Here is a 25,852-nt window from a genome sequence, read left to right as displayed (position 1 = left end):
GGGAGAAAGGTCCTGTGCTCCCTTGGAATTGGGAAGGGGGATGGGAAGCCACCTGGTGTACTGGGAGCACTGGGAGGAGGAATGCAGAGTCACTGGGAGCATGGGGGTCGTGGGAGGGGGAATGGGGATCCCCTGGGGGTACTGGGAGCACTGTGGGGCGAAAATGGGGAAGTCACTGAGGTTACTCAGAACGATCAGATGGGGATTGGGGCTCCTCTGCAGGTACTGGAAAGGGGATAGGGGAGCCCCTTGTGCTACTGGGAGGGGGAATGGGGAGCACTGGGTGCTCTGTGCAGCCTCCCCTGACTTGTGGCCACCTCACAAACAGGATGGGCAACCACAGAAGCCGTGGAGGAGAAAACCCCAGTGTCCCCAGTGCCCCCCACTTCCCAGAGTGTCAAAACATTGCGTGTAGAATTTCATAGATGTCACTGGGTTCCCACGGTTGCCCATTCGGCCCCAGCAGCTCCACATAGGTTGCCTCAGGTTTCTCCACTGGAGGGGTTTTGGGCTCCAGGGGGGCCCTGTGGGGATAAGGGAGTGTGTGGGAGGGGATGAGAAGTCCTGGGGGTTTGGGTGAGAGGGGGGTCATGACTGGAGCCCCCCACTCACCTGTCCTGGTGCTTCCTGGTGGCTGCAAAGGAAAACAGAAGGTGACTGTGGGGTCCCAGGAGCCCCCAGCCATCCTTGTGGATCCTGAACCCTCACCAGAACCTCAATTCTCCCGAGGACCCCCGAGTATCCCTGATGTCCCCCGGAAACCCTGAACTATCCTAGTGTCCCTAACTCACTGAGCCCCAAAACCCCAAGTTCAGCCGGTAGGAGGAACCTCCAAACTCTCCCAGGATCCCTGAAAGAACCCCCAGCATTCCTGCATGACCCTCAACACCTCCCCAGACTGCCCAGAGCCCAGAGCTGAGGTCACAACAGGCTCAGCCCCTCCCACATCAGAGACTGTGGGTGCAGCCCTGTCACCTCCCTTCTCTGGGGGATTTCCCACCACTCCCGGAGCCCCAATCACTCATTGTCACTCACCTGTGTGGTGCCACCAGTGACAGCCGTTGATGACACCCGCGAGAAGAACCAGGAACAACAAGGACCCAACAAATCCTGCGGCCACTGCAGGAAACAAAGGGACACACACTGGGGTCACCTGTCACCACAGGGGTCCTGAAACCCTGGTGACTTAAGGACTTCCCTCCTGTGCTCTGTTCCCTCTGTGACACTGCCAGGGACACAGCAGGGTTGAACCCAGGTCGTCCATGACCTGGACATCACAGGCCCCCACAGGGACCCCATATGACCTCACCTGTGCCCCAGTGTGCCCGCGGTGTCACCTCCAGGACCAGCTCTGGGCTGAGCGCCCGGAACACACGGTGCTCATCCAGCTGGTTGGTGGCCAAGCACTGGTAGGTGCCAGAATGTCCCACATCGATGTCCCCAAGCTCCAGGAGGGGACCCTGGGCCACCTCCTGCCCATCGTGCAGCCAGGTGAAGGTGACAGGTGCTGAGCCCACCTGCACCGAGCAGCGCAGGGTCACAGGGTCACCTGCGTGCACCTGGAGTGCCGGGGGGCCAGGGGTGATGGTGGCATTGGCCACGGGCACTGCAGGGACAGAGACAGGGCTGAGGCTGGGGGAGGGGCTGGAACACTGTGTGAGAGAGGGGCAGAGGGGGGAATGAGGGTGGGATGGGTAGGATGAGGGACTCTATGCATGGTGGCACCTGGAGACAGACGGTGCCCTTCACCCATGACTGTGACATACGGTGGTGTTTGCTGACACCCGTTCTGTGGGGATGCTGTGGTGGGAGCATCCAGAGCCAGAGCCACAGCTACCCAGGACTGTGACCTGCAGTGGCAGGGGCTGCGACCTGCGGCGGGATGGGGGATGCCATGGGTGGGTCATCCCCAGCCCGAGGGTCCCACTTACCCAGAACAGTGACATCCAGTGTGGGGCTCTCGGCCACACTGTCCCTATCGCTGGCCCGGCACCAGTAGTGGCCGCTGTCCTTGTCCCCAACATGGCTCAGCTCCAGGCGGGGGCCAGTGCCCAGCAGTGTCCCCGAGCCCTCTTGGTGCCAGAAGGAGAGGGGACCTGTCCCCGCAGCCACCACACAGCTCAGCACCAGGCTGTCACCCAGTACCACCTGTCCCCTGGGGGGCTGTGCCGACAGGGACACTCCCGAGAGTGAGACCTCTGCAGGGGGACATGGATAGGATGGGGGACCCATGAGGTGTGTGGGACTCAGGGAGTGGCAAAAGGGGAGTACAAAGGGGATAGAGGAGATCCCATTGAGGAAGAAAGAGATCCAGGGAGGGGTGGGGTTGATGCAGGCAGGGATGAGAGACAAGAGATGGGACAGAGAAGACCCAGGGAGGGATGCGGGGAGCCCAGAGAGGGGTGGGGAGAGCCCAGGGAGGGGCTGGGGGGATGTGACTCAGGTAGGGAAGGGAGAGCAGAAGATGAAGCTGGGAACTGGAAAGGGAGGCCGGGGAGGAGCAGAGGGACCTGGAGAGGGACCCGGGCAGAGATGGAGGGACCTGGGCTGGGAGGGACATGGGAAGGTGTGGATGACCCAGGGAGGAGGTGATGAAGGGAGGGATGAGAGATGCACACGGTGGTGAGGGAACCCTGGGAAGATGTTGGGGTTTCCCACCCCTATTCCCACACTCACTGTGCACTGTCACTGTCACTGTCACCGGTGCCGACTTCTCCCAGCTCTGTGATGGCCCCGAGCTCACCCAGCCCCCGCAGCGGTAGCGGCCACTGTGGTGCAGCTGCAGGGGGGACAGCGACAGCTCGGTCCCATTGAGGCGTCCCCCCAGATCCTCCTCTTCACGGTAAAATCGCACCCCAGTGACGGTGTTGTCCCGCCAGCCCCGGCAGCGCAGTGTCACCGTGTCCCCCTCCTGCAGCACCTGCGCTGGCACCTGCAGCACCAGACGTTCTGTGGGACAAGGGGGGACTTGTCACATCTGGGGACTCTGTGGGAGGCACCAGGGTCCCCCATTGCCAGGATGGCACTCTCATTCTACTGGGATGCTCTGGGATGTCCCCGTGTTCAGAGGATTGGCTCTCGTCACATGAGGGGTGTGACACAGAGCTCACCCAGAGCCCTTGGGGACACCACCAGGGCACCCATCGCCCCCTCACCATTTAAGATGTGCACGGGGGGACTGAGCCCGGTGCCAGGTCTCTCACACGTGTAGGTGCCACTCTCAGTGACAAGGAAGTGATCGGGTCCTTTCTTCCACCAGTGCTCCCTGTTCTTGTACCAAGTGGTGGCACCAGGAGTCCCCAAGCCCTGGCAGGTCAGTGTCACATTGTCCCACAGCACCGCTGGCATCCAGGGGGGATCCACGAGGAGCTGGGTGGTTTGGGCACCTGTGGGTGACAGGGGACACCAGCCTGCCAGGGCCATCGTGGGGTTGGGAACAGCAGGGTGGGGACATGGCATCCCCTGAGGACTCACCAGCGAGGCTGAGGGTCTGGGCTGGAAGGAAGAAGGGAAGGGGTCTGGGTGGATGTGGCACTGCGGTGACAGCAGAACCCAGGGCATGGGGTGTGGGGGCTGTCCCCAAACTGTCCCCAGTGGGACATCAGTTCTTGTGAGAAAGTGCTCACAGATGATCCTGAACAGATCTGGAGAGGCTGGGGAACATGTCTGTGTCACAGCTGCCCATGCACCAGATCCATGCGGCGTGGACATCTCAGGGACAGGGACACTGCAACCACCCTGGGCTAGGGGCATAGGGACACTGTGGACTTGGGGACACCACAGATATCCCATGCTGTCACAGGTCACCCCCACCAACCCCATGGCTTATCCACAATGTGTTTGTCTCCTTATCCCTGTCCTCTTATCCCTATCCCCCTGTCCCTGTCATGACAGCTGTCCCAGCCCCATTGAGCCTGTCATTATATCCTTGTCCTCAGATCTTAGTCCCCTCATTCCTGTCCTCCCATTCCTGTCCTCAAGGACACCCCACCACCAGCGTCCACCCCCACAGACTGGCTCTGCTGGTATTGGGGACCTCAGCGGACCACACAACCCCCCCTGTGCCCCCTCCCCACTGCTCTCTGCCTCACCAGGGCCATCCCTGGGGCATCAGGCCTGTGCCCAGGGCACTCACCCCACAGGAGCAGTGCCACCTTCCTGGCCATCCCGGTGTCGCTGGCCATCCAGGCTGACTGTCACACGCTGCTGGGGCCACCTGTCCCCTGGGTGGTGGCTCTTTGGCCAAAGAGGAAGGAAGCGAGGTCACACCACCCATATGTAGGTGGCCCTTGGTGGGGGCAGGGTGGTGACAGGCTGGGGACACAGAAGGACATGGAGGGACTGGGGGGCTCAGGAGATGTGGGGAGCTAAGGATGGATTTCCATAGGAACGGGGAGGGGCAGAAATGGGGTCCCTGGGGAATGGATCTCCTCAGGAAGGGGAGACAAAGGGGATGGGATCTTGGTGAATGGGGTCCCCCAGGGTGAAGGGGAAACGGGATTGGGGTCTCAGGGGTGCTTGGACCCCAGGGATTTGGGGTGATGTGATGTGGGCCCTGCTATGGGGAGTCCTGGGGGACTGTGGAGCCCATGGGATGGGATCAAGGGGAGGGCAATGCTGGGCAATGGAGGTTCTGGGAAATGGGCATGCAGGGATGGGGGTCACCAGGAGGGGGACCTAGAGAATGAGGTCCCATAGCTGGGTTCCCAGGGGATTGGGGGTCCCAGGGATGGGCAGTGGCTGGGTGGGCATGTGGGTCACAGCTCCTGCACTGGGTGCCTCAGATTTCAGGGTGACCCAGACAAAAGCACAGACCCTGATGATGTTCATGGTCTGTGGGGAACACCAGGGGGCTCCCATGGTGCTCTGGGTCTGTGCTTCCCCCACTGGGACTTTTCCCTCTCTTTATTTTTACTTTTTTCCTTTTTTCCTCAACTTTGTAATCACGTCCCCTCCCAGTTCATGGCTCCGTGATCCTAGGGAGCACCTGAGCAGGTAACAGGTTGGGGGAAGCCCGGGGAGGAAGGACGGCAGTGAGGGGGCTGCAGGGAGGTTTGGAGGGCTGTGGGGGATGGGGGTGTCCGGCTGTGTCCCCAACACTTTCACTTTCTCTTTCCTTCAGCAGACAGAAGAGGCTCTTTACACTGAGAGTCGGACGGGGGGGTGGGGTCAGTCCTGGGGGACACATCCAGGGGGATCCTGTCCAGGGAGATCCCTGTTCTGGGTGTCAGGAAAATTAATCCTAAACCACCAGAGGTTTAGGTCCAAAAAGGAGACAGAGGAGTCCTGTAACTTTATTCTAATAAAGGGAGATGTCATGGGCATTTCCCATGGGGTCTCTCAAACTGCTAGAGGACGCAAGCTCTTTTTATCCTAATTTCCTGGCCGCATTTCCCTCTCCCTTTCCCCATTGGCTGAGGTACTTGAGTGCTACAGACTTCCTGAAACACCTAGAACCTCCTGAAGGCTGCTTTGGCCATCAAAGCAATGAAGGTCCAGGACCCTGCCAGGCTCCTCCTGGCAGGGGAATCATGCTGGGGGCAGCGTCTGAGGTTTGTTCCTTGTCGGGGATTTCCCTGGAAATCATTCCTTTTCTGACCCTTCTGATTCTGAATCTTGTTGCTGTTGCTGTTGGTTTTCTTTTGTCATTGCTGTTTGCAGGAAATTGTTCTTGTCTCAGCCCTTTGGGATCTTTGCCTTTTGTGCCTCCACTGGGAGGGTGAGGGGCAGCAGCCCCTGGTTTTTAGTGGCAACCCAAAATTGGAGAATCCCATTGCTAAAGCCTGAGAGAGCTGAACAAAGAAACACCACTTCTGCCAGTTTAATCTATAGCTGCATTTTGGGTCTAACAGCAGAGCACTGGGTCCTCCAGTTTCTGCCAGTGCTCTCCAGTCCCTCCAGTGTCACTTCATGTTCTCGTAGATGTCACTTGGTTCCCACGGTCGCCCATGGGTTCCTGGCAGCTCTGCGTAGGTCACCTGGGTTTCCTGGGGGACAGTGGCACAGGGGGGCCCTGCGAGAGACACTGGCTGTAGGATCTGGGTGAGGGGTGACACCAGTGGGTGACATGTCCCTGTGTGTGCCACTCTGATACTCACCCCCCTTCCACTTGGTGCTCATGACATGGGTGTACAGCACCTCCCCCTCCTCCGGGGGGGCTGGGGGCTCCGGGGGGACCCTGAGGGGATAAAGGGATGTGTGGGAGGGGATGGGAGGTGATAGGGGTTGGGGTAAAAGGTTCATAATGGCTGGAGCCTCCCACTCACCTGTCCTGGTGCTTCCTGGCAGCTGAAAAGGAAACAGAGGAGGTTACTGTGGGGTACCCAGGGCCCCTGATCATACACAGAAATCCTGAACCTCCATTGGACCCTCAATTCCCCCCAGAACCCCTGAACAACCCCTGAGCCCACAGAACCCCAAACCCAGCAGGGGGAATTCTCCAAAGCCTCCCAGGATCTCTGAAAGAACCTCCAACGTCCGTACATGAGCCTCCAACACCTCATCAAACCTCACAGAACCCCAAAACAAGGTCACTTGGGGCTCAGCTCCTGCCATCTTAAGTGGGACTTCCCACAGCTCACTGGGATCCCCATTGTCACCCACCCAGGCGGTGCCACCGTTGCCAGGCCATGATGACACCCACGAGCAGGACCAGGAACAACAGGGAACCACTGACTCCTGCGGCCACTGCTGGGGACAGAGAGGGACACATCAGGGTCACCCATCACCCCAGGGATGCTGCAATGCCAGTGACATCAGGAGTTCCCCTCCTGTGCTCTGTTCCCTCTGTGTCACCGCCAGGGACAGAGCGGGGACAAACCAGGGTCACCAAAGACCCAGGCGTCTCAGACCCCTACAGGGACTCCATATGACCCCACCTGTGCCCCAGTGTCCCTGCAGTGTCACCTCCAGGGCCAGCTCTGGGCTGAGCACCTGGAACACATGGTGCTCATCCAGCTGGTTGGTGGCCACGCACTGGTAGATGCCAGAATGTCCCACACCGATGTCCCCAAGCTCCAGGACGGGACCCTGGGCCACCTCCTTCCCGTTGTACAGCCAGGTGAAGGTGACAGGTGCTGAGCCCACCTGCACCGAGCAGCGCAGGGTCACAGGGTCACCTGTGTGCACCTGGAGTGCCGGGGGGCCAGGGGTGATGGTGGCATTGGCCACGGGCACTGCGGGGACAGAGACGGGGCTGAGGCTGGGGGAGGGGCTGGAACACGGTGTGGGTTGAAAGGGATGGTAGGGTGACAATAGCATGGGTGGAGTCACCCTGAGCCCGAGGGTCCCACTCACCCAGAACAGTGACATTCAGTGTAGGGCTCTCAGCCACGCTTTTCCCATCACTGGCCCAGCACTGGTAGTGGCCGCTGTCATTGTCCCCAACGTTGTGCAGCTCCAGGTGGGGGCCAGTGCCCAGAGGTGTGGCCAAGCCTTCCCGGTGCCAGGAGAAGGACAGGGGACCTGTCCCTGTGGCCACCATGCAGCTCAGCATCAGGCTGTCACCCAGTACCACCTATCCCCCGGGGGGCTGCACTGACAGGGACACCTCCAAGAGTGAGACCCCTGTGGGGGACCAAGGGAGGTAGGGAAGGTCAGAGAGGAGTGGGGGTACCACAGTGATAAAGAAGGGAGCCGAGAGATTGTTGAGCAGTTTGGAAAGGAGAGGAAGGGAACCCAGGGAGGGATGGAGGATTCATGGAGTGGAGACCTGGAGATGGATGTGGGGGACACCAGTGAAAGATGCGGAGAACCAGATGGGGATGGTGGGATGTGGTGACCATGGAGGAACCTCAGAGACAAGTGGGAGGACCCAGGGGGGAATGCAGGGACCTGGGACAATGATGGGAGGACATTGGGTGACACCTGGGAAAGGATGAAGGAACCAGGGCAGTGATAGGGAGAGCCCAGTGAGGAATAGGGAGATGCAATGCAAGGCTGTCTGGTAGGAATGGGGGTACTCAGGCAGGGCTGGGGTACGGGGGGAGGCTGTGGGGGTTGCCGTGCCCATCCCCGCACTCACTGCGCACCGTGACGCGGAGCCGGGCGCTGCTCTTCCGCACGGCCCCCCCCTCGGAGCGCACCTCGCAGCTGTAACTGCCCGAGTGGGAGACCCCCACGGCGGGCAGCAGGAGCTGCGGGGACCCCTGCGGGCCCCCCAGTAACTGCCCGTCCCGGTAGAAGAGGTGCAGGAGGGGGGCTCGGGGCCGCAGGGGGCTGGGGGTGCTGAGGCAGCTGAGATTCAGGGGGGACCCCTCGGTGGGCTCAGGGGGACCCTCCAGCTCCAGCACCGGCACCGAGAAGAGCTCTGGGAAGGAGACACAAGTGGGTGTTTTGTGACTCCAAGTCTGCTGGGAAGGATCTGTGGGGGTGTTGGGGTATCAGGGTCCCAGCTGTGGGGTGCTCACCGTGCACTGTCACTGTCACTGGCTCTGACTTCTCGAACGCTGACTGTTTGGAGCCCACCTTGGCCTTGCAGTGGTAGCGGCCACTGTGGTGCAGGTTCAGGGAGGACAGGGACAGCTCGGTCCCACCATGGGACCCCCACAATTCCTTCTTCTCACGGTAAAATCGCACCTCAGAGACCAGGTTGTGCTGCCAGCCCCGGCAGCGCAGTGTCACCGTGTCCCCCTCCAGCAGTGTCCCTGCTGACACCTGCAGCACCAGCCGGTCTGTGGGACAGCAGAGTCCCCATGGCACTGAGGGGTTCTGAGCTGCAGTGTGCCCAGGGACCCAGGGGACACCAGGGGAAATCCCATGGCACCTGGATGCACCAGGGCTGTCCCATCACAATGAGATGCACTGGTGTGCACTGGGATGAACTGGGATACACTGGAATGTCACCATGAGCAGAAGACAGGCTTTCATCACATGAGGAGTGTGTGACCACCCACGGAGTGCAGCCCACCCAGACCCCATCCCCACTCACCATCTAAGATGCTCACAGGGTTGCTGACCCCGGTGCCAGGTCTCTCACACTTGTAGCTGCCACTCTGGGTGACAAGGAAACGGTCACTTTTCTTCTGCTCCCAGTTCCGCCCATTCTTGTACCAGGCGATGGCACCAGGAGTCCCCGAGCCCTGGCAGGTCAGTGTCACTCGGTCCCACAGCACTGCCGGCGTCCAGGGGGGATCCACGAGGAGCTGGGTGGTCTGGGCACCTGTGGGTGACAGGGGACACCAGCCTGCCAGGGCCACTGCAGGGCTGGAGAGAGCAGGGCAGGGACATGGCATCCCCTGAGGACTCACCAGTGAGGCTGAGGGTCTGGGCTGGAAGGCAGAAGGGAGAGGATCTGGGTGGGGGTGGCACTGTGGAGACAGCAGCCCCTGGGGGATGGCTGTGGGAGCTGTCCCCAAACTGTCCCTGTTCAAACACCCATGGGGCATAGACATCTCAGGGACAGACAGAGACATCACAGCCACCCTGGGTTGAGGCAGGACATGGGGACACTGGACACTCTGGGCATGGGGACTCTATAGACATCCCATGCTGGCAGAGATCACCCTCATCAGCCCCACAGCATCTCCTCCACAATGCCCATCTGCATGGTGCTTGTCCCCTTCCCCCCCCCCCCCTGTCCCCCTGTCCTCCTGTCCCCCTGTCCCTGAGCCCACAGCTGATGCTGTACCAAGGTGCCTATTGCCATATACTTGTCCCCCTATCCCTATTCCCCATTTCTCTCCCCCCATTCCTATCCCCCTGTTCCTGTCCCCACAGCCACCCCATGATCCCCGTCACACCATGGTGCAGCACTGCTTGCATTGGGGAACTCAGAGGACCCCACAGCCCCCTGTGCCCCCTCCCCGCCGCTCTCTGCCTCACCAGAACCCATCCCTATGCATCAGGCCTGTGCCCGGGGCACTCACCCCACAGGAGCAGTGCCACCTTCCCGGCCATCGCGCTGTCCCCGGCCATCCAGGCTGGCTGTCACACGCTGCTGTCCCCTGGGTGGTGACACTTCGGATGAAGGGGAAGGAAGCGATTTCACATTTCGTCCCCACGTGTAGGTGGCCCTTGCTGGGGGCAGGGTGGTGACAGGCTGGGGGCAGGCTGGGAACCTGGTGGGACCTGGTGGAAAATAAGGGCCCAGGATTGCGGGGATCAGGAGATGCGGTGAGCCTGGGTTTGTGTCCAGGGGAAACTTGGGGCAGGAATGAGGCCCTGGGAAGGTCCCAGGATTTCGTGGGAGGGGAGTTCCTGGGAATGGAGATCCAGAGGAATGGGAGTCCTGAGGAGGGGGAGTCACAGGGGATGGGTTGCCTGGGAATGGGGGTCCAAATGTGTAGGGGTCCCTGGGGAAAGCAGGCTCCAGGGAACTCAGGTCATGGGATGGAGGTCCCAGGGATGGGGGTGGTGGGGGAATGGAGGTCCCCGTGGGAATGGATCAAAGGAAGGTCCTGGGAAATGGAGACCCTGGGCAGTGGGAGCCCTGGAATGGTGGTCCCAGGGATGGAGGGACCAAGGCAATGGGGATCCCATGGCTGTGCTCCCAGAGCAATGGAGGTTCCAGGGCAGTGGCTGGGTGAGCACACGGGTCACAGCTCCTTCACTGGGTGCCTCAGATTTTGTGGTGACACAGAGTCCAGCAGAGCCCCCCCGGGGTGCTCATAGATTGAGGGGACACCACAGGGCAGTCCCAGGGGGCTTTGGTTCTTTGCCCCACTCTTTCAGGGCCTTTTTCCATATTTCTATATTTTCTTTATTTTCTGCACTTTCACACACACGCTGCTCCTGCATTTCCTGGCTCCTCAGTCCTGGGGAGCACCTGAGCAGGTAAGAGGTGGGAAATGGGGGTGCAGGGGCTGCAGGGAAGGGTGGGGGAGGCTGTGGGGGAATGGGAGTGTCCAGCCGTGCCTCCAACACTTTCACTTTCTCTTTCCTACAGCAGAAGGAAGTGGCTGTTTGTGCTCAGAGCAGAAGGTGGGGGGTTAGGGGGTGTGCGCATTCTGTCCTGGAGGGCACAGCCAGGGAGGCCCTGGTCTGGGGTATCCCTGTTCTGCGGTTGACACGTCCTGGGGGGATCCTGTCCCAGGGATGACACATCCCAGCCGAGGGGTCCTGTCCTGGGGATGGCAGTTCTGGAGGAAGACCCTGGACACATTCTAGATGGGATGGAAAACTGCAGCTTTTGCCCCCTGGAAATGGCTGATTTGGCCCCACATTGCTGCCACAGGGATCAGACCTCCCAAATCTGGGGGGCCTGAAGCTGTTGGGGGCTGCCCTATTCCTCTCCTGCTCTCCACCATCCTCTCCATGGGTTTTGTGTCCTGGCGGGGGCTAGACGCTTTGTGTTTACTGGTTTTCAGAGGAAACCAGACTCCTCCATTTGTGTTCCAGACTTCTCGATTCTTGCTCATCCCCTGGAGGATCTGAGCTGGGAAGAGCAGCTTGGGAATGCAGCCCCGGGCAGGAAGGAGCTCCCAAACTCCTCCTCCTTGCAGCCAGTGCCCATCCAAGTGTGGGGCTCAGCCATGGCACAGCCCCACTGCACAGGGATGGGCATTGGCCAGCCCTGCTCTGGCCAGCCCCAGGGGCAGCCAGCACCTGAGGCTCCCACCTGCCCCCTTGGCCCCCTTTGATTCTCACAGCTTTAGAGCTGCTCAAAGGTGAGAATTGTGTGGGGGAAAAAGGCCTGGCTGTGGTTTGCTCAGCCCTGCAAGAAGCACAGAAACCAATTGGAGCTCAAGCAGTGGCTCTGTGAGGGCCTTTGATGGTTTTCAGAGCAGGGCTGGGTGGAAACCAACCGTGCAGGGGCAGCTGGGAGGGAACCAGTCTGGAAATGCAGCAATTGATCATTTTGTCCCTCTGGCCAAGGGATTGAGAGAGCTCCAGAACTCCTGCAAGGACAACAACGATCTGCTCAACAACCTGACCTGGACCCTCCTCCTTTCTGGCTCAAACCTGCAGCACTTTGGAAGCTCCCAGAAGGAATATTTTGTTTCTTGCTGTCGCTGCCAGATGAGAAGGAAAAGTGTGGAATTATCAAGCAGTGGCTCTGCCCCGCGGCCGTGCTGGGGCTGGGGGTGACCCCGGCTGGATGGCGACAGTGGCTCCGGACACGCTGTCCCAGCCGCTCCGGACACATGGCCACCGTCGCTGCCGCAGCCCGGGACAGTCGCGCCACTCGCAGCGCCATGGCAGCGCCACCTGCCCCGGTGACCGAGCCCAGCACTCCGCTCCCGCAGGCCCGGCGGCTCCTGCCGGGCTCCCTGCTCTCCCCCAGCCTCCCGCTCCCTCCTTCCCGGCGCCCCCCGCCCGCCCCAGGGCTGAGCCCGGCCGAGGCTCCGCAGCAGCTGCGGGGCTCAGAGCCGCTCGGGGAGCGCCGGCTGCGGGGCTTTGGGCACCGGGGGGCACCGGGCAGGGCTGCGGCGGGGCTGGGCTGGGCTCGGGGGACACCTCAGGCTGTCCCCGGCTCCGTCTCGGGGCTCTCGGGGCTCTCGGGGCTCTCGGTGCAGCTGCGAGGGAACCAGTCCAGAAATGCCCCAATTGATCATTTTGTCACCCTCCCCAAGGGACTGAGAGAGCCCCAAAAATTCTGCAAATACTACAAGGATCTGCTCAACAGCCTGACCTGGACCCTCCTCCTTCCCGAGCTGAACAGACAGAGCTGAACAAACAAACCCCATTTCTCCCGCTTTAATAAAAAACCAGCGTTTTGGGTCCAATAACATGGAAAAGGGTCTTGTGCCCCCTGGGGCTGGGAGGGTGAATGGGGAGTCATGGCCAGAGCCCCCTCCTCACCTGTCCTGGGACTTCCAGGCTCCTGCAAGGAAAAGGGAGGAGGTGACTGTGGGGTCCCCGAGACCCCTGAACCTTCCTGAGCCCTCGGGAGCTCCAACCACCCACGGGACCCCCAAATCCCCTCGGGAACGCCAAATCTGCACTGCAGCCCCGATTCCCACTGAATCCTGATTCCCCCCTGGACGCCAGGAACCCCTGAACCCCGTGAAGTTCTGCACCACCGCTGTGTCCCCAACACCCCCAATGCCTCCAACATCCTGAGCTCCTGAGCCCTGAAGGGACGGGCAGGGAGGGGCAGCCACGAAACTCCCACAGGACCCATGAAAGAACCCCCAGCATCCCTGCATGAACCTCCAAGAGCTCCCTAAAACCCCCCAGGATCTCCCAGTGCCACCCCAATATTCCTCAGATGACACCCAGAGATACCCCCTGGAGCACAACCAAGACCCATCAAATTCCCCCCAGTCCCCCCATGGACCCCAGCCAAGGTCCCTGGGGATCAGTTTCCCCCAGCTCAGGAGCTCTGGGTGCTGCCCCGTCTCTCCTCACACGCTGGAGGCTTTCTCTCACTCCAGGACCCCCAACCCCCCCACTGTCACCCACCCGGGCGGTGCCACCAGTGACAGCCCCCGATGACAGCCAGGAGCAGAACCAGGTACAGGAGGGTCCTGCCGACATTCACAGCCACTACAGGGGGACAGAGGGGACATGAGGGTCACCACTCTCCTCAGAAGTCTTGCACCACCCAGTGACCCCATATGACCCCACCTGTGCCCCAGTGTCCCTGCGGTGTCACCTCCAGGGCCAGCTCTGAGCTGAGCGCCCGGAACACGCGGTGCTCATCCAGCTGGTTGGTGGCCACGCACTGGTAGGTGCCAGAATATCCCACATCGATGTCCCCAAGCTCCAGGAGGGGACCCTGGGCCACTTCCCGCCCATCGTGCAGCCAGGTGAAGGTGACAGGTGCTGAGCCCACCTGCACCGAGCAGCTCAGGGTCACAGGGTCACCTGTGTGCACCTGGAGTGCCGGGGGGTCAGGGGTGATGGTGGCATTGGCCACGGGCACTGCGGGGACAGAGACGGGGCTGAGGCTGGGGGGAGGGGCTGGAACACGGTGTGGGTTGACAGGGATGGTAGGGTGACAATAGCATGGGTGGAGTCACCCCCAGCCCGAGGGTCCCACTCACCCAGAACAGTGACATTCAGTGTGGGGCTTTCAGCCACGCTTTTCCCATCACTGGCCCGGCACTGGTAGTGGCCGCTGTCATTGTCCCCAACGTTGTGCAGCTCCAGGTGGGGGCCAGTGCCCAGAGGTGTGGCCGAGCCTTCCCGGTGCCAGGAGAAGGACAGGGGACCTGTCCCCGTGGCCACCATGCAGCTCAGCATCAGGCTGTCACCCAGTACCACCTGTCCCCCGGGGGGCTGCACTGACAGGGACACCTCCAAGAGTGAGACCCCTGTGGGGGGAGATGGGTGGGTTGGGGGTCCTGGGTAGGGGTGGAGGACACAGGGAACAGTGAGAGACCAAGGGAGGTAGGGAAGGTCAGAGAGGAGTGGGGGTACCACAGTGATAAAGAAGGGAGCCGAGAGATTGTTGAGCAGTTTGGAAAGGAGAGGAAGGGAACCCAGGGAGGGATGGAGGATTCATGGAGTGGAGACCTGGAGATGGATGTGGGGGACACCAGTGAAAGATGCGGAGAACCAGATGGGGATGGTGGGATGTGGTGACCATGGAGGAATCTCAGAGAGAAGTGGGAGGACCCAGGGGGGAATGCAGGGACCTGGGACAATGATGGGAGGACATTGGGTGACACCTGGGAAAGGATGAAGGAACCAGGGCAGTGATAGGGAGAGCCCAGTGAGGAATAGGGAGATGCAATGCAAGGGTGTCTGTTAGGAATGGGGGTACTCAGGCAGGGCTGGGGTACCCGGGGAGGCTGTGGGGGTTGCCGTGCCCATCCCCGCACTCACTGCGCACCGTGACGCGGAGCCGGGCGCTGCTCTTCCGCACGGCCCCCCCCTCGGAGCGCACCTCGCAGCTGTAACTGCCCGAGTGGGAGACCCCCACGGCGGGCAGCAGGAGCTGCGGGGACCCCTGCGGGCCCCCCAGCAACTGCCCGTCCCGGTAGAAGAGGTGCAGGAGGGGGGCTCGGGGCCGCAGGGGGCTGGGGGTGCTGAGGCAGCTGAGATTCAGGGGGGACCCCTCGGTGGGCTCAGGGGGACCCTCCAGCTCCAGCACCGGCACCGAGAAGAGCTCTGGGAAGGAGACACAAGTGGGTGTTTTGTGACTCCAAGTCTGCTGGGAAGGATCTGTGGGGGTGTTTGGGTATCAGGGTCCCAGCTGTGGGGTGCTCACCATGCACTGTCACTGTCACTGGCGCTGACTTCTCGAACGCTGACTGTTTGGAGCCCACCTTGGCCTTGCAGTGGTAGCGGCCGCTGTGGTGCAGCTGCAGGGGGGACAGGGACAGCTCGGTCCCACCACGGGGCCACCACAATTCCTTCTTCTCATGGTAAAATCGCACCTCAGTGACCAGGTTGTGCTGCCAGCCTCGGCAGCGCAGTGTCACCGTGTCCCCCTCCAGCAGTGCCCCTGCTGACATCTGCAGCACCAGCCGGTCTGTGGGACAGCAGAGTCCCCATGGCACTGAGGGGTTCTGAGCTGCAGTGTGCCCAGGGACGCAGGGGACACCAGGGGAAATCCCATGGCACCTGGATGCACCAGGGCTGTCCCATCACAATGAGATGCACTGGTGTGCACTGGGATGAACTGGGATGCACTGGAATGTCACCATGAGCAGAAGACAGGCTTTCATCACATGAGGAGTGTGTGACCACCCACGGAGTGCAGCCCACCCAGACCCCATCCCCACTCACCATCTAAGATGCTCACAGGGTTGCTGACCCCGGTGCCAGGTCTCTCACACTTGTAGCTGCCACTCTGGGTGACAAGGAAACGGTCAGTTTTCTTCTGCTCCCAGTTCCGCCCATTCTTGTACCAGGTGATGGCACCAGGAGTCCCTGAGCCCTGGCAGGTCAGTGTCACTCGGTCCCATAGCACTGCTGGCGTCCAGGGGGGATCCACGAGGAGCTGGGTGGTCTGGGCACCTGTGGGTGACAGGGGACACCAGCCTGCCAGGGCCACTGTGGGGCTGGGGACAGCAGGGCAGGGACATGGCATCCCCTGAGGACTCACCAGCGAGGCTGAGGGTCTGGGCTGGAAGGGAGAAGGGAGAGGATCTGGGTGGGGGTGGCACTGTGGGGACAGCAGCACCTGGGGGATGCTAGTGGGGGCTGTCCCCAAACTGTCCCTGTTCAAACACCCATGGGGCATAGACATCTCAGGGACAGAGAGACACATCACAGCCACCTCAGGCTGAGGCAGGACATGGGGACACTGTGGACACTCTGGGCATGGCGACTCTATAGACATCCCATGCTGGCAGAGATCACCCTCATCAGCCCCACAGCATCTCCTCCACAATGCCCATCTGTATGGTGCTTGTCCCCCTGTCCCCCTGTCCCCCTGTCCCCCTGTCCCCCTGTCCCCCTGTCCCCCTGTCCCCCTGTCCCCCTGTGCCTGAGCCCACAGCTGATGCTGTACCAAGGTGCCTATTGCCATATACTTGTCCCCCTATCCCTATTCCCCATTTCTGTCCCCCCATTCCTATCCCCCTGTTCCTGTCCCCACAGCCACCCCATGATCCCCGTCACACCATGGAGTGGCACTGCTTGCATTGGGGAACTCAGAGGACCCCACAGCCCCCCTGTGCCCCCTCCCCACCGCTCTCTGCCTCACCAGGACCCATCCCTGTGCATCAGGCCTGTGCCCAGGGTACTCACCCCACAGGAGCAGTGCCACCTTCCCGGCCATCCCGCTGTCCCCGGCCATCCAGGCTGGCTGTCACATGCTGCTGTCCCCTGGGTGGTGACTCTTCGGATGAAGGGGAAGGAAGCGATTTCACATTTCGTCCCCACGTGTAGGTGGCCCTTGCTGGGGGCAGGGTGGTGACAGGCTGGGGGCAGGCTGGGAACCTGGTGGGACCTGGTGGAAAATAAGGGCCCAGGATTGCGGGGATCAGGAGATGTGGTGAGCCTGGGTTTGTGTCCAGGGGAAACTGGGGGCAGGAATGAGGTCCTGGGAAGGTCCCAGGATTTCCTGGGAGGGGAGTTCCTGGGAATGGAGATCCAGAGGAATGGGAGTCCTGAGGAGGGGGAGTCACAGGGGATGGGTTGCCTGGGAATGGGGGTCCAAATGTGTAGGGGTCCCTGGGGAAAGCAGGCTCCAGGGAACTCAGGTCATGGGATGGAGGTCCCAGGGATGGGGGTGGTGGGGGAATGGAGGTCCCCGTGGGAATGGATCAAAGGAAGGTCCTGGGAAATGGAGAACCTGGGCAGTGGGAGCTCTGGAATGGTGGTCCCAGGGATGGAGGGACCAAGGCAATGGGGATCCCATGGTTGTGTTCCCAGGGCAATGGAGGTTCCAGGGCAGTGGCTGGGTGAGCACATGGGTCACAGCTCCTTCACTGGCTGCCTCAGATTTTGTGGTGACCCAGGGCCCAGCAGAGCCCCCCCGGGGTGCTCATAGATTGAGGGGACGCCACAGGGCAGTCCCAGGGGGCTTTGGTTCTTTGCCCCACTCTCCCAGGGTCTTTTTCCTCTATTTCTATATATTCTTTATTTGCCTCACTTTCACACACACACACTGCCCCTGCATTTCCTGACTCCCCAGTCCTGGGGAGCACCTGAGCAGGTAACAGGTGGAAAATGGGGGTGCAGGGGCTGCAGGGAGGGGAGGGGGAGCTGTGAGGGATGGGGGTATCCAGCTGTGCCCCCATCACTTTCACTTTCTCTTTCCTGCAGCAGAAGGAAGTGGCTGTTTGTGCTGAGAATCAGACAGGGGCGCAGGTTCTGTCCAGGGGGACACATCCAGGGGGGTCATGTCCGGGGCAGTCCCTCTTCTGGGGGTGACATGTCCAGGGAGGGTCCTGTCCCAGGGGTGACACATCCCGGCTGGGGGGGTCCTCACCTGGGGGATGGCGGTTCTGGAGGGAACCTGGACACATCCTAGATGCAGCTTTTTCTCCCTAGAAATGCCTGATTTGGCCTCAAATTGCTGACGCAGGGATCAAACTTCCCAAATCTGGAGGGGTTGAAGCTGTTGGGGGCTGCCCTATTCCTCTCCTGCTCTCCACCATCCTCTGCATGGGTTTCTGTCCTAGGGGTTGGGACAAGTTGGGTTTATTGGGTTTCGAGAGAAAACCTGTTCCAGTCTTCTCCAACATTGCTGTTCTCCTGGAGGATCTGAGCCTGGAAGAGCAGCTTGGGAATGCAGCCCCAGGCAGGAAGGAGCTCCCAAACTCCTCCTCCTTGCAGCCAGTGCCCATCCAAGTGTGGAGCTCAGCCATGGCACAGCCCCACTGCACAGGGATGGGCATTGGCCAGCCCTGCTCTGGCCAGCCCCAGGGGCAGCCAGCACCTGAGGCTCCCACCTGCCCCCTTGGCCCCCTTTGATTCTCACAGCTTTAGAGCTGCTCGAAGGTGAGAATTGTGTGGCGGAAAAAGGCCTGGCTGTGGTTTGCTCAGCTCTGCAAGAAGCACAAAAACCAACTGGAGCTCAAGCAGTGGCTCTGCGAGGGCCTTTGATGGTTTTCAGAGCAGGGCTGGGTGGAAACCAACCCTGCAGGGGCAGCTGGGAGGGAACCAGTCTGGAAATGCAGCAATTGATCGTTTTGTCCCTCTTGCCAAGGGACTGAGAGAGCCCCAGAACTCCTGCAAAGACAGCAATCATCTGCTCAACAACCTGACCTGGAGCCTCCTCCTTCCTGGCTCAAACCTGCAGCACTTTGGAAGCTCCCAGAAAGAATGTTTGGGTTCTGGCTGCAGCCACCAGGTGAGAAGGAAAAGTGTGGAAATATCAAGCAGTGGCTCTGCCTTGCAGCCTTGCTGGGGCTGGGGGTGACCCCGGCTGGATGGCGACAGTGGCTCCGGACATGATGTCCCAGCCGCTCCGGACACATGGCCACCGTCGCTGCCGCAGCCCGGGACAGTCGCGCCACTCGCAGCGCCATGGCAGCGCCACCTGCCCCGGTGACCGAGCCCAGCACTCCGCTCCCGCAGGCCCGGCGGCTCCTGCCGGGCTCCCTGCTCTCCCCCAGCCTCCCGCTCCCTCCCTCCCGGCGCCCCCCGCCCGCCCCAGGGCTGAGCCCGGCCGAGGCTCCGCAGCAGCTGCGGGGCTCAGAGCCGCTCGGGGAGCGCCGGCTGCGGGGCTTTGGGCACCGGGGGGCACCGGGCAGGGCTGCGGCGGGGCTGGGCTGGGCTCGGGGGACACCTCAGGCTGTCCCCGGCTCCGTGCCGGGGCTTTCGGGGCTCTCGGGGCAGCTGCGAGGCAACCAGTCCAGAAATGCCCCGGTTGATCATTTTGCCACCCTCCCCAAGGGACTGAGAGAGCCCCAAAAATTCTGCAAATCCCACAAGGATCTGCTCAACAGCCTGACCTGGACCCTCCTCCTTCCCGAGCTGAAAAGACAGAGCTGGACAAAAAAAACCCATTTCTCCCAGTTTAATCAATAACCTGTGTCGCTATTGAGCCGCTAGCAGAGAAGGAAAACCCGGATTCCCAGCGTAGCATAGAAAAAGCCCTTTATTATTTGAATCCAACATATGTATAGACTTTTCAGAGGTCACCCAGATTGGTCAGCCAGAAACCTCCCCGTAGGCCTGATTGGCCAGGCCTGAACTGTCCAAATCTTTAGACACTGTTTAAAAAACATCCAAACTTTATCTTTGTTTATAAAACACAACAGAATGTTCTCACGAGAAAGGCCTGTGCTAGCCACAAACCTGCGGTTCGGGTCCAATAAAAGGAAAAGGTTCCTGTGCCCCCCTGGGGCTGGGAGGGTGAATGGGGAGTCATGGCCGGAGGCCCTCCTCACCAGTCCTGGGACACCCTGGCTCCTGCAAGGAAAAGGGCAGGAGGTGACTGTGAGGTCCCTGAGACCCCTGAACCTTCGTGGGACCTTGGGAGCTCCAACCATCCTCAGGACCCCAAATCCTCACGGGAACCCTAAATCCCCTCTGCAGCCCCGATTCCCACCGGATCCTGATTCGCACCTGGACCCCAGGAACACCTGAACGCCTAGAATTCCTGCACCACCATAGTGCCCCCAACCCCCCTGGTTCCCCGTCTCCCTGAGTCCCAGAACCTCAAGCACGGCAGCGAGGGGCATCACCCAAACTTCCATAGAATCACTGACAGAACCCCCAACATCCTTGCACAACCCTCCAAGAGCTCCCTAAACCCCCCAGTCTCTCGCAGTGCCACCCCAATGTTCCTCAAATGCCACCCAGGGATGCCCCCTGGAGCACAACCAAGACCCACCAAATTCCCCCCAACCCCCCCAGGACCCCAGCCAAGGTCCCTGGGGATCAGTTTCCCCTAACTCAGGAGCTCTGGGTGCTGCCCCATCTCTCCCCACACTCTGGAGGTTTCCCCTCACTCCAGGACCCCCAACCTCCCCACTGTCACCCACCCGGGCGGTGCCACCAGTGACAGCCCCCGATGACAGCCAGGAGTAGAACCAGGAACAGGAGGGTCCTGCTGACGTTCACAGCCACTGCTGGGGGACAGATGGGTCATGAGGGTCACTACTCACTTGAGGAGTGACCCCATACACCCCCACACCCCCCGGTGACCCCATATGACCCCACCTGTGCCCCACCTGTGCCCCAGTGTCCCTGCGGTGTCACCTCCAGCACCAGCTCTGGGCTGAGCGCCTGGAACACACGGTGCTCATCCAGCTGGTTGATGGCCACGCATTGGTAGGTGCCAGAATGTCCCACACCGATGTCCCCAAGCTCCAGGAGGGGACCCTGGGCCACCTCCTGCCCATCGTGCAGCCAGGTGAAGGTGACAGGTGCTGAGCCCACCTGCACCGAGCAGCGCAGGGTCACAGGGTCACCTGTGCGCACCTGGAGTGCCGGGGGGCCAGGGGTGATGGTGGCATTGGCCACGGGCACTGCGGGGACAGAGACGGGGCTGAGGCTGGGGGAGGGGCTGGCATTAGGTGTGGGGGGAGGGGGGTGGAGGGAATGATGATGCCGCGTTTGGGATCACACCAAGCCTGAGGGTCCTGCTCACCCAGGACAGTGACATTCAGTGTGGGGCTTTCAGCCACGCTGTCCCCGTCACTGGCCTGGCACTGGTAGTGGCCACTGTCACTGTCCCCAACGTGGCGAAGCTCCAGGCGGGGGCCAGTGCCCAGCGGTGTCCCCGAGCCCTCCCGGTGCCAGGAGAAGGACAGGGGACCTGTCCCCGCAGCCACCGTGCAGCTCAGCACCAGGCTGTCACCCAGTGCCACCTGTCCCCTGGGAGGCTGCACCGACAGGGACACCCCTGATACTGGGATCCCTGTGAGAGGGGGACACCAGGGGACAGTGAGGGTCATGGGGAGGTTCAGAGCGGGGTGGGGGACCCCAGTTTGGAAGAGGGGGCTCAGAGATTCGGGGAGGCTTGGAAAGGGACTGCAGGTAGAGATGGCAGATTCAGGGAGGGGAAACGGGGAGAGGGATGGGGGGAACCCAGAGAGGGCTGTGGGGACCCAGACAGTGACAGGAGGACCAGGGGACCATGGGGGGGACATCAGGGAAGGGTGGGTGGACCCAGAAAGGGGTGAGGTGACTCGGTGAAGGATGAGGGAATCTGAGAGGGATGCAAAAGAGATGAATGGACCCAGGAAGTGATGGAGGTACCCAGGCAGGGCACCGTGGGAGGAATGATGGGGCAAAGGGCAGTGATGTGGGGACCCGGAAAAGGTGTCTGGGTGAGATGGGACACGCCAGGCAGGGCTGGGGTACCCGGGGAGGCTGTGGGGTTGCCGTGCCCATCCCCGCACTCACTGCGCACCGTGACGCGGAGCCGGGCGCTGCTCTTCCGCACGGCCCCCCCCTCGGAGCGCACCTCGCAGCTGTAACTGCCCGAGTGGGAGACCCCCACGGCGGGCAGCAGGAGCTGCGGGGACACCTGCGGGCCCCCCAGCAACTGCCCGTCCCGGTAGAAGAGGTGCAGGAGGGGGGCTCGGGGCCGCAGGGGGCTGGGGGTGCTGAGGCAGCTGAGAGTCAGGGGGGATCCCTCGGTGGGCTCAGGGGGACCCTCCAGCTCCAGCACCGGCACCGAGAAGAGCTCTGGAAAGGAAAAGAGGGGACAATTGTGACCCTCAGCCTGGGGAAGGTGGTGTGGGAATTTTGGCTGTGGGAGTCAATATCACGGGGTATTGGGGTCCCAGCTGTGGGGGTGCTCACCATGTACTGTCAGTGGCACTGGCACCGACTCCTTCCACAACGGTGATATCCTGGAGCCCACCCAGCCCCCACAGTGGTAGTGGCCACCATGGTGCATCTTCAGGGGGAGCAGGGACAGCTCTGCCCTTCTGAGGGACACCCGCAGATATTTCTTATTGTGGTAGAATCTCACCGCGGTGACCAACCTGTTCCGCCAGCCCCGGCAGCGCAGTGTCACCGTGTCCCCCTCCAGCTGTGCCCGTGCAGGCACCTGCAGCACCGGCTCATCTGTGGGACAGGGGATGCACTGCTGTGCACAGGGCTGTACTGGCATGTTCCCTTGTGCAGGGCATGGGCTCTCGTCATATGACACAAGACACAGTGAAGCCCAGCCAGAGCCCCGTGGGGAACACCCATCGCCATTTCCCCCCTCACCATTCAAGACGTTCACAGGGTCGCTGAGCCTGATGTCTGGTCTCTCACACATGTAGGTGCCACTCTCAGTGACAAGGAAGCTGTCGCTTCCCTCCTTCCCCCAGCGCTTCCCATCCTTGTACCAGGTGGTGGCATTAGGTGTCCCTGAGCCCTGGCAGGTCAGTGTCACTCTGTCCCACAGCACCGCTGGTGTCCAGGGGGGCTCTACGAGGAGCTGGGTGGTCTGGGCAGCTGCTGGTGACAGAGGACACCAGCCAGGGCCACCATGTTGCTGGGGACAGCAGGGCAGGGACATGGCATCTGCCTGAGGACTCACCAGCAGGGCTGAGGGTCTGGGCTGGAAGACAGAAGGGAGAGGGGCTGGGTGGGGATTGCCCTGGGATGGGGTGTGTGTTTGTGGTTCCCAAACTGTCCCTGTGGGGGGCACCAGTTCTTCTGGGAAAGTGCTAGGAAACAGTCCCCAGTGGTTGTGGAGAGGTTGGGGGATGTGTCATTGCCATAGCCACCCATGCACCGGTCATCCCCCAGTGCCACATCATCAGTCCCCATTGCCACATCCCCATGGCCCTGTGCCTTTGATCCCATTGTGATGGCACCTGTCCCCATGGCCCATCTGCATGGTGCTTGTCCCCTTCTCCCTGTCCCACCATTCTTGTCCACCTGTTCTTGTCCCCACAGCCACCCCAGAACCAAGGTCAAACCAGGGTCAAGCCCCATGGAGTGCCTCTGCTGGCACTGGGGACCTCAGGGCATCCTGCAACCCCCCTGTGCCCCCTCCCCACCGCTCTCTGCCTCACCAGGGCCATCCCTGGGTTGTCACCCCTGTGCCCAGGGCACTCACCCCACAGGAGCAATGCCACCGCCTCGGCCATCACGGTGTCCCCGGCCATCTGGGCTGGCTGTCACACACTGCTGGGGCCACCTGTCCTTCAGTGGCATCTCTTCGGCCAAAGGGGAAGGAAGCGAGGTCACATTTTGTCCCCACGTGTTGGTGGCTCATGGTGGGGGCAGGGTAGGGACAGGCTGGGGACATGGTGGAGAGATGCTGGGGCCATCGTGGGGCCGTGGTGCAGCAATAGTGAGGCCATAGTGGGCCATGGTGGGTCACAGGGTCCTGGGAATGGGGGGCTCAAGGAAAGTGGGGAGCTGAGGATGAGTGTTCAGGTGAATGGGGGCGCTGAAGAGGGGAAGTAACAGTTAATACGGCTCCTGGGGAATGGGGGTCCCCATGAGAAGAGATGCCAAGGCATGGGGGCCCAAGGGAAATGTAGGCCCTGAGGATTTGGAGTCATGGGATCGGTGTCCCTGTGACTGCGCTGCTGGGGAAACTGGGGGTCCTGTGGGAAGGGGAGGTCCTGGGTGAATGCAAGACCCATGGGATAGGATGTAGAGGAGACATGTCCTGGACAATGGAGGTCCTGAGATGGGGGTACCCAGGGAGGGGACAGTAAGGGTGATCCAGTGGTTCAGTGTCCCTGGCAAATGGGGGTTCCAGGCACAGGGAGCAGCTAGGTGGGCGTGAGTTGCAGCTCCTTCACGGGATGCCTCAGATTTTGGGATTTCCCAGAGCCCAGTGCAGCCCTCCCCAGGGTGCTCAGGGCCAGGGGGCACACTGAAGGGAGTTGCCATGGTTCTCTGGTTCTGTGCCACCCCACCCCGGGGCTTTTTCCTCTCTTTATTACTATTTTTCATTGCTCTCCTAAACTGTGCACTACACTCCCCCCCCCACCAGTTCTTGGCTCAGTGACCCAAGAGAGCACCTGAGCCGGTCACATGTTGGGGGGACCCCGAGGAATGGGAAAAAGGGGGTGCATGGGGTGCTGGGAGGGGCAGGGGCTGGGGAGGATGGGGGGTGTCCGACTGGGCCCCCAGCATTTTCACTTTCTCTTTCCTGCAGCTGAAGGAAGATGCTGTTTGTGCTGAGAGTCTGATGGGGGAGTGGGGGGAGGGTTCAGTCCTGGGGGCACATCCAAGAGGGTCCTGTCCGGGGGACTCCCTGTTCTGGGGATGACACATCCTGGAATCCCCTGTCCAGGAAAGGCTCTGTCCACCCCCAGTGTCCCTAGTGGGGCATTGTGACCTCTGGGGTGCCACAACTTGGGAAATGCCCCATCCCCTCTATGTCCCCCTTACCAGCACCTCTTCAGTTTGGGAGCCCCCAAACCCCCTTCAGGAGCCCCAAGGTGCAGCCCCTTCCCCTCCAATCTTTCAGACCCCCAAGGCCCTTCTGTGGGTGAGAAGCCCCCACAGGAGTGACAGAAACCCCCACAACCTCCCATAACCACCACCCCTCACTCCCCCTGCAGGGCCTCAATGCTGGGAACCAAGATGAGGATGAGACCTTCCAGATGAAACACCTGTGACACCCCTGACTGTCCCTCCTCTGTCCAGAACACCCGAGGACAATCCTGCCCCTTCCCTCCAGCACTGGGATGGAGAACTGGAGCTGACTTGAGAAGAGCAGCTTTTGCCAGCCCTGCTCTGGCCAGCCCCAGGGGCAGCCAGCACCTGAGGCTCCCACCTGCCCCCTTGGCCCCCTTTGATTCTCACAGCTTTAGAGCTGCTCAAAGGTGAGAATTGTGTGGGGGAAAAGGCCTGGCTGTGGTTTGCTCAGCTCTGCAAGAAGCACAGAAACCAACTGGAGCTCAAGCAGTGGCTCTGCAAGGGCCTTTGATGGTTTTCAGAGCAGGGCTGGGTGGAAACCAACCGTGCAGGGGCAGCTGGGAGGGAACCAGTCCGGAAATGCAGCAATTGATCATCTTGTCCCTCTGGCCAAGGGACTGAGAGAGCTCCAGAACTCCTGCAAAGACAACAACGATCTGCTCAACAACCTGACCTGGATCCTCCTCCTTCCTGGATCAAACCTGCAGCCCTTTGGAACCTCCCAGAAAGAATGTTTGGCTTCTGGCTGCAGCCACCAGATGAGAGGGAAAAGTGTGGAAATACCGAGCAGTGGCTCTGCCCCGCGGCCTTGCTGGGGCTGGGGGTGACCCCGGCTGGATGGCGACAGTGGCTCCGGACACGCTGTCCCAGCCGCTCCGGACACATGGCCACCGTCGCTGCCGCAGCCCGGGACAGTCGCGCCACTCGCAGCGCCATGGCAGCGCCACCTGCCCCGGTGACCGAGCCCAGCACTCCGCTCCCGCAGGCCCGGCGGCTCCTGCCGGGCTCCCTGCTCTCCCCCAGCCTCCCGCTCCCTCCCTCCCGGCGCCCCCCGCCCGCCCCAGGGCTGAGCCCGGCCGAGGCTCCGCAGCAGCTGCGGGGCTCAGAGCCGCTCGGGGAGCGCCGGCTGCGGGGCTTTGGGCACCGGGGGGCACCGGGCAGGGCTGCGGCGGGGCTGGGCTGGGCTCGGGGGACACCTCAGGCTGTCCCCGGCTCCGTCCCGGGGCTCTCGGGG

General features: G+C 61.5%; 4 protein-coding genes across 7 annotated transcripts in view; 1 reads left to right on the top strand and 3 right to left on the bottom strand.

Moving 5' to 3' along the window:
• LOC146420303 (low affinity immunoglobulin gamma Fc region receptor II-like) overlaps positions 1-4,223 on the bottom strand; it is a 50,028-nt gene extending 45,805 nt beyond the window's left edge. Inside the window, exons 1-6 of the mRNA XM_085048401.1 lie at positions 4,136-4,223; positions 3,475-3,495; positions 3,156-3,386; positions 2,677-2,949; positions 1,310-1,606; positions 1,036-1,119 (exon numbers count right to left, since the gene is read on the bottom strand). Coding sequence (XP_084904527.1) covers positions 1,036-1,119; positions 1,310-1,606; positions 2,677-2,949; positions 3,156-3,386; positions 3,475-3,495; positions 4,136-4,184 — 955 coding nt within the window. The 5' untranslated portion in view covers positions 4,185-4,223. The remainder of the gene's footprint in view (positions 1-1,035; positions 1,120-1,309; positions 1,607-2,676; positions 2,950-3,155; positions 3,387-3,474; positions 3,496-4,135) is intronic.
• Positions 1-25,852, top strand: part of LOC146420298 (Fc receptor-like A) — a 176,970-nt gene that overhangs the window by 116,505 nt on the left and 34,613 nt on the right. The window lies entirely within an intron of this gene.
• LOC146420302 (high affinity immunoglobulin gamma Fc receptor I-like) lies at positions 5,904-9,915 on the bottom strand. Its single transcript, XM_085048423.1, has 9 exons — positions 9,867-9,915; positions 9,249-9,269; positions 8,930-9,160; positions 8,409-8,672; positions 6,879-7,175; positions 6,604-6,687; positions 6,267-6,288; positions 6,087-6,178; positions 5,904-6,013 (listed from the first exon to the last, which is right to left on the bottom strand). The coding sequence occupies exons 1-9, from the start codon at positions 9,913-9,915 to the stop codon at positions 5,904-5,906; spliced, it is 1,170 nt and encodes a 389-aa protein (XP_084904549.1).
• Positions 12,628-24,299, bottom strand: LOC146420301 (Fc receptor-like protein 3). Of its 2 annotated transcripts, XR_014849177.1 has the most exons (7): positions 23,297-24,299; positions 22,456-22,792; positions 22,042-22,308; positions 21,640-21,924; positions 20,882-21,151; positions 13,345-13,806; positions 12,628-12,763 (listed from the first exon to the last, which is right to left on the bottom strand). XR_014849177.1 is itself a non-coding variant. In XM_085048374.1 (6 exons), the coding sequence occupies exons 2-6, from the start codon at positions 22,748-22,750 to the stop codon at positions 13,469-13,471; spliced, it is 1,455 nt and encodes a 484-aa protein (XP_084904500.1). In that variant the 5' UTR covers positions 22,751-22,792; positions 23,297-24,299; the 3' UTR covers positions 13,306-13,468. The 2 variants fall into 2 exon arrangements, 1 of the variants encoding a protein (XP_084904500.1); XM_085048374.1 differs by lacking the exon at positions 12,628-12,763 and having other exon boundaries at positions 13,306-13,806.

Source organism: Lichenostomus cassidix, unplaced genomic scaffold (genome assembly GCF_008360975.1).
Source record: "Lichenostomus cassidix isolate B80296 unplaced genomic scaffold, HeHo_3.0 HiC_scaffold_852, whole genome shotgun sequence".
NCBI classification, from domain to species: Eukaryota; Metazoa; Chordata; class Aves; order Passeriformes; family Meliphagidae; genus Lichenostomus; species Lichenostomus cassidix.
This window is presented reverse-complemented; position numbering and strand designations above follow the sequence as displayed.

Coding starts and splice junctions, on each gene's coding strand:
- LOC146420301 (XM_085048374.1), bottom strand. CDS start 22,750: ATGTCCCTGCCCTGCTGTCCCCAGCAACATGGTGGCCCTGGCTGGTGT. Junction 21,925..22,041: donor AGTGCCACTGACAGTACATG/GTGAGCACCCCC, acceptor TTTCCTTTCCAG/AGCTCTTCTCGGTGCCGGTG. Junction 21,152..21,639: donor GCTCCGCGTCACGGTGCGCA/GTGAGTGCGGGG, acceptor CCCCTCTCACAG/GGATCCCAGTATCAGGGGTG.
- LOC146420302 (XM_085048423.1), bottom strand. CDS start 9,915: ATGGCCGGGGACAGCGCGATGGCCGGGAAGGTGGCACTGCTCCTGTGG. Junction 8,673..8,929: donor CCCTGTGAGCATCTTAGATG/GTGAGTGGGGAT, acceptor GCTGTCCCACAG/ACCGGCTGGTGCTGCAGGTG. Junction 7,176..8,408: donor AGTGACAGTGACAGTGCACG/GTGAGCACCCCA, acceptor CTGTCCCCGCAG/TGCCCGTGGCCAATGCCACC.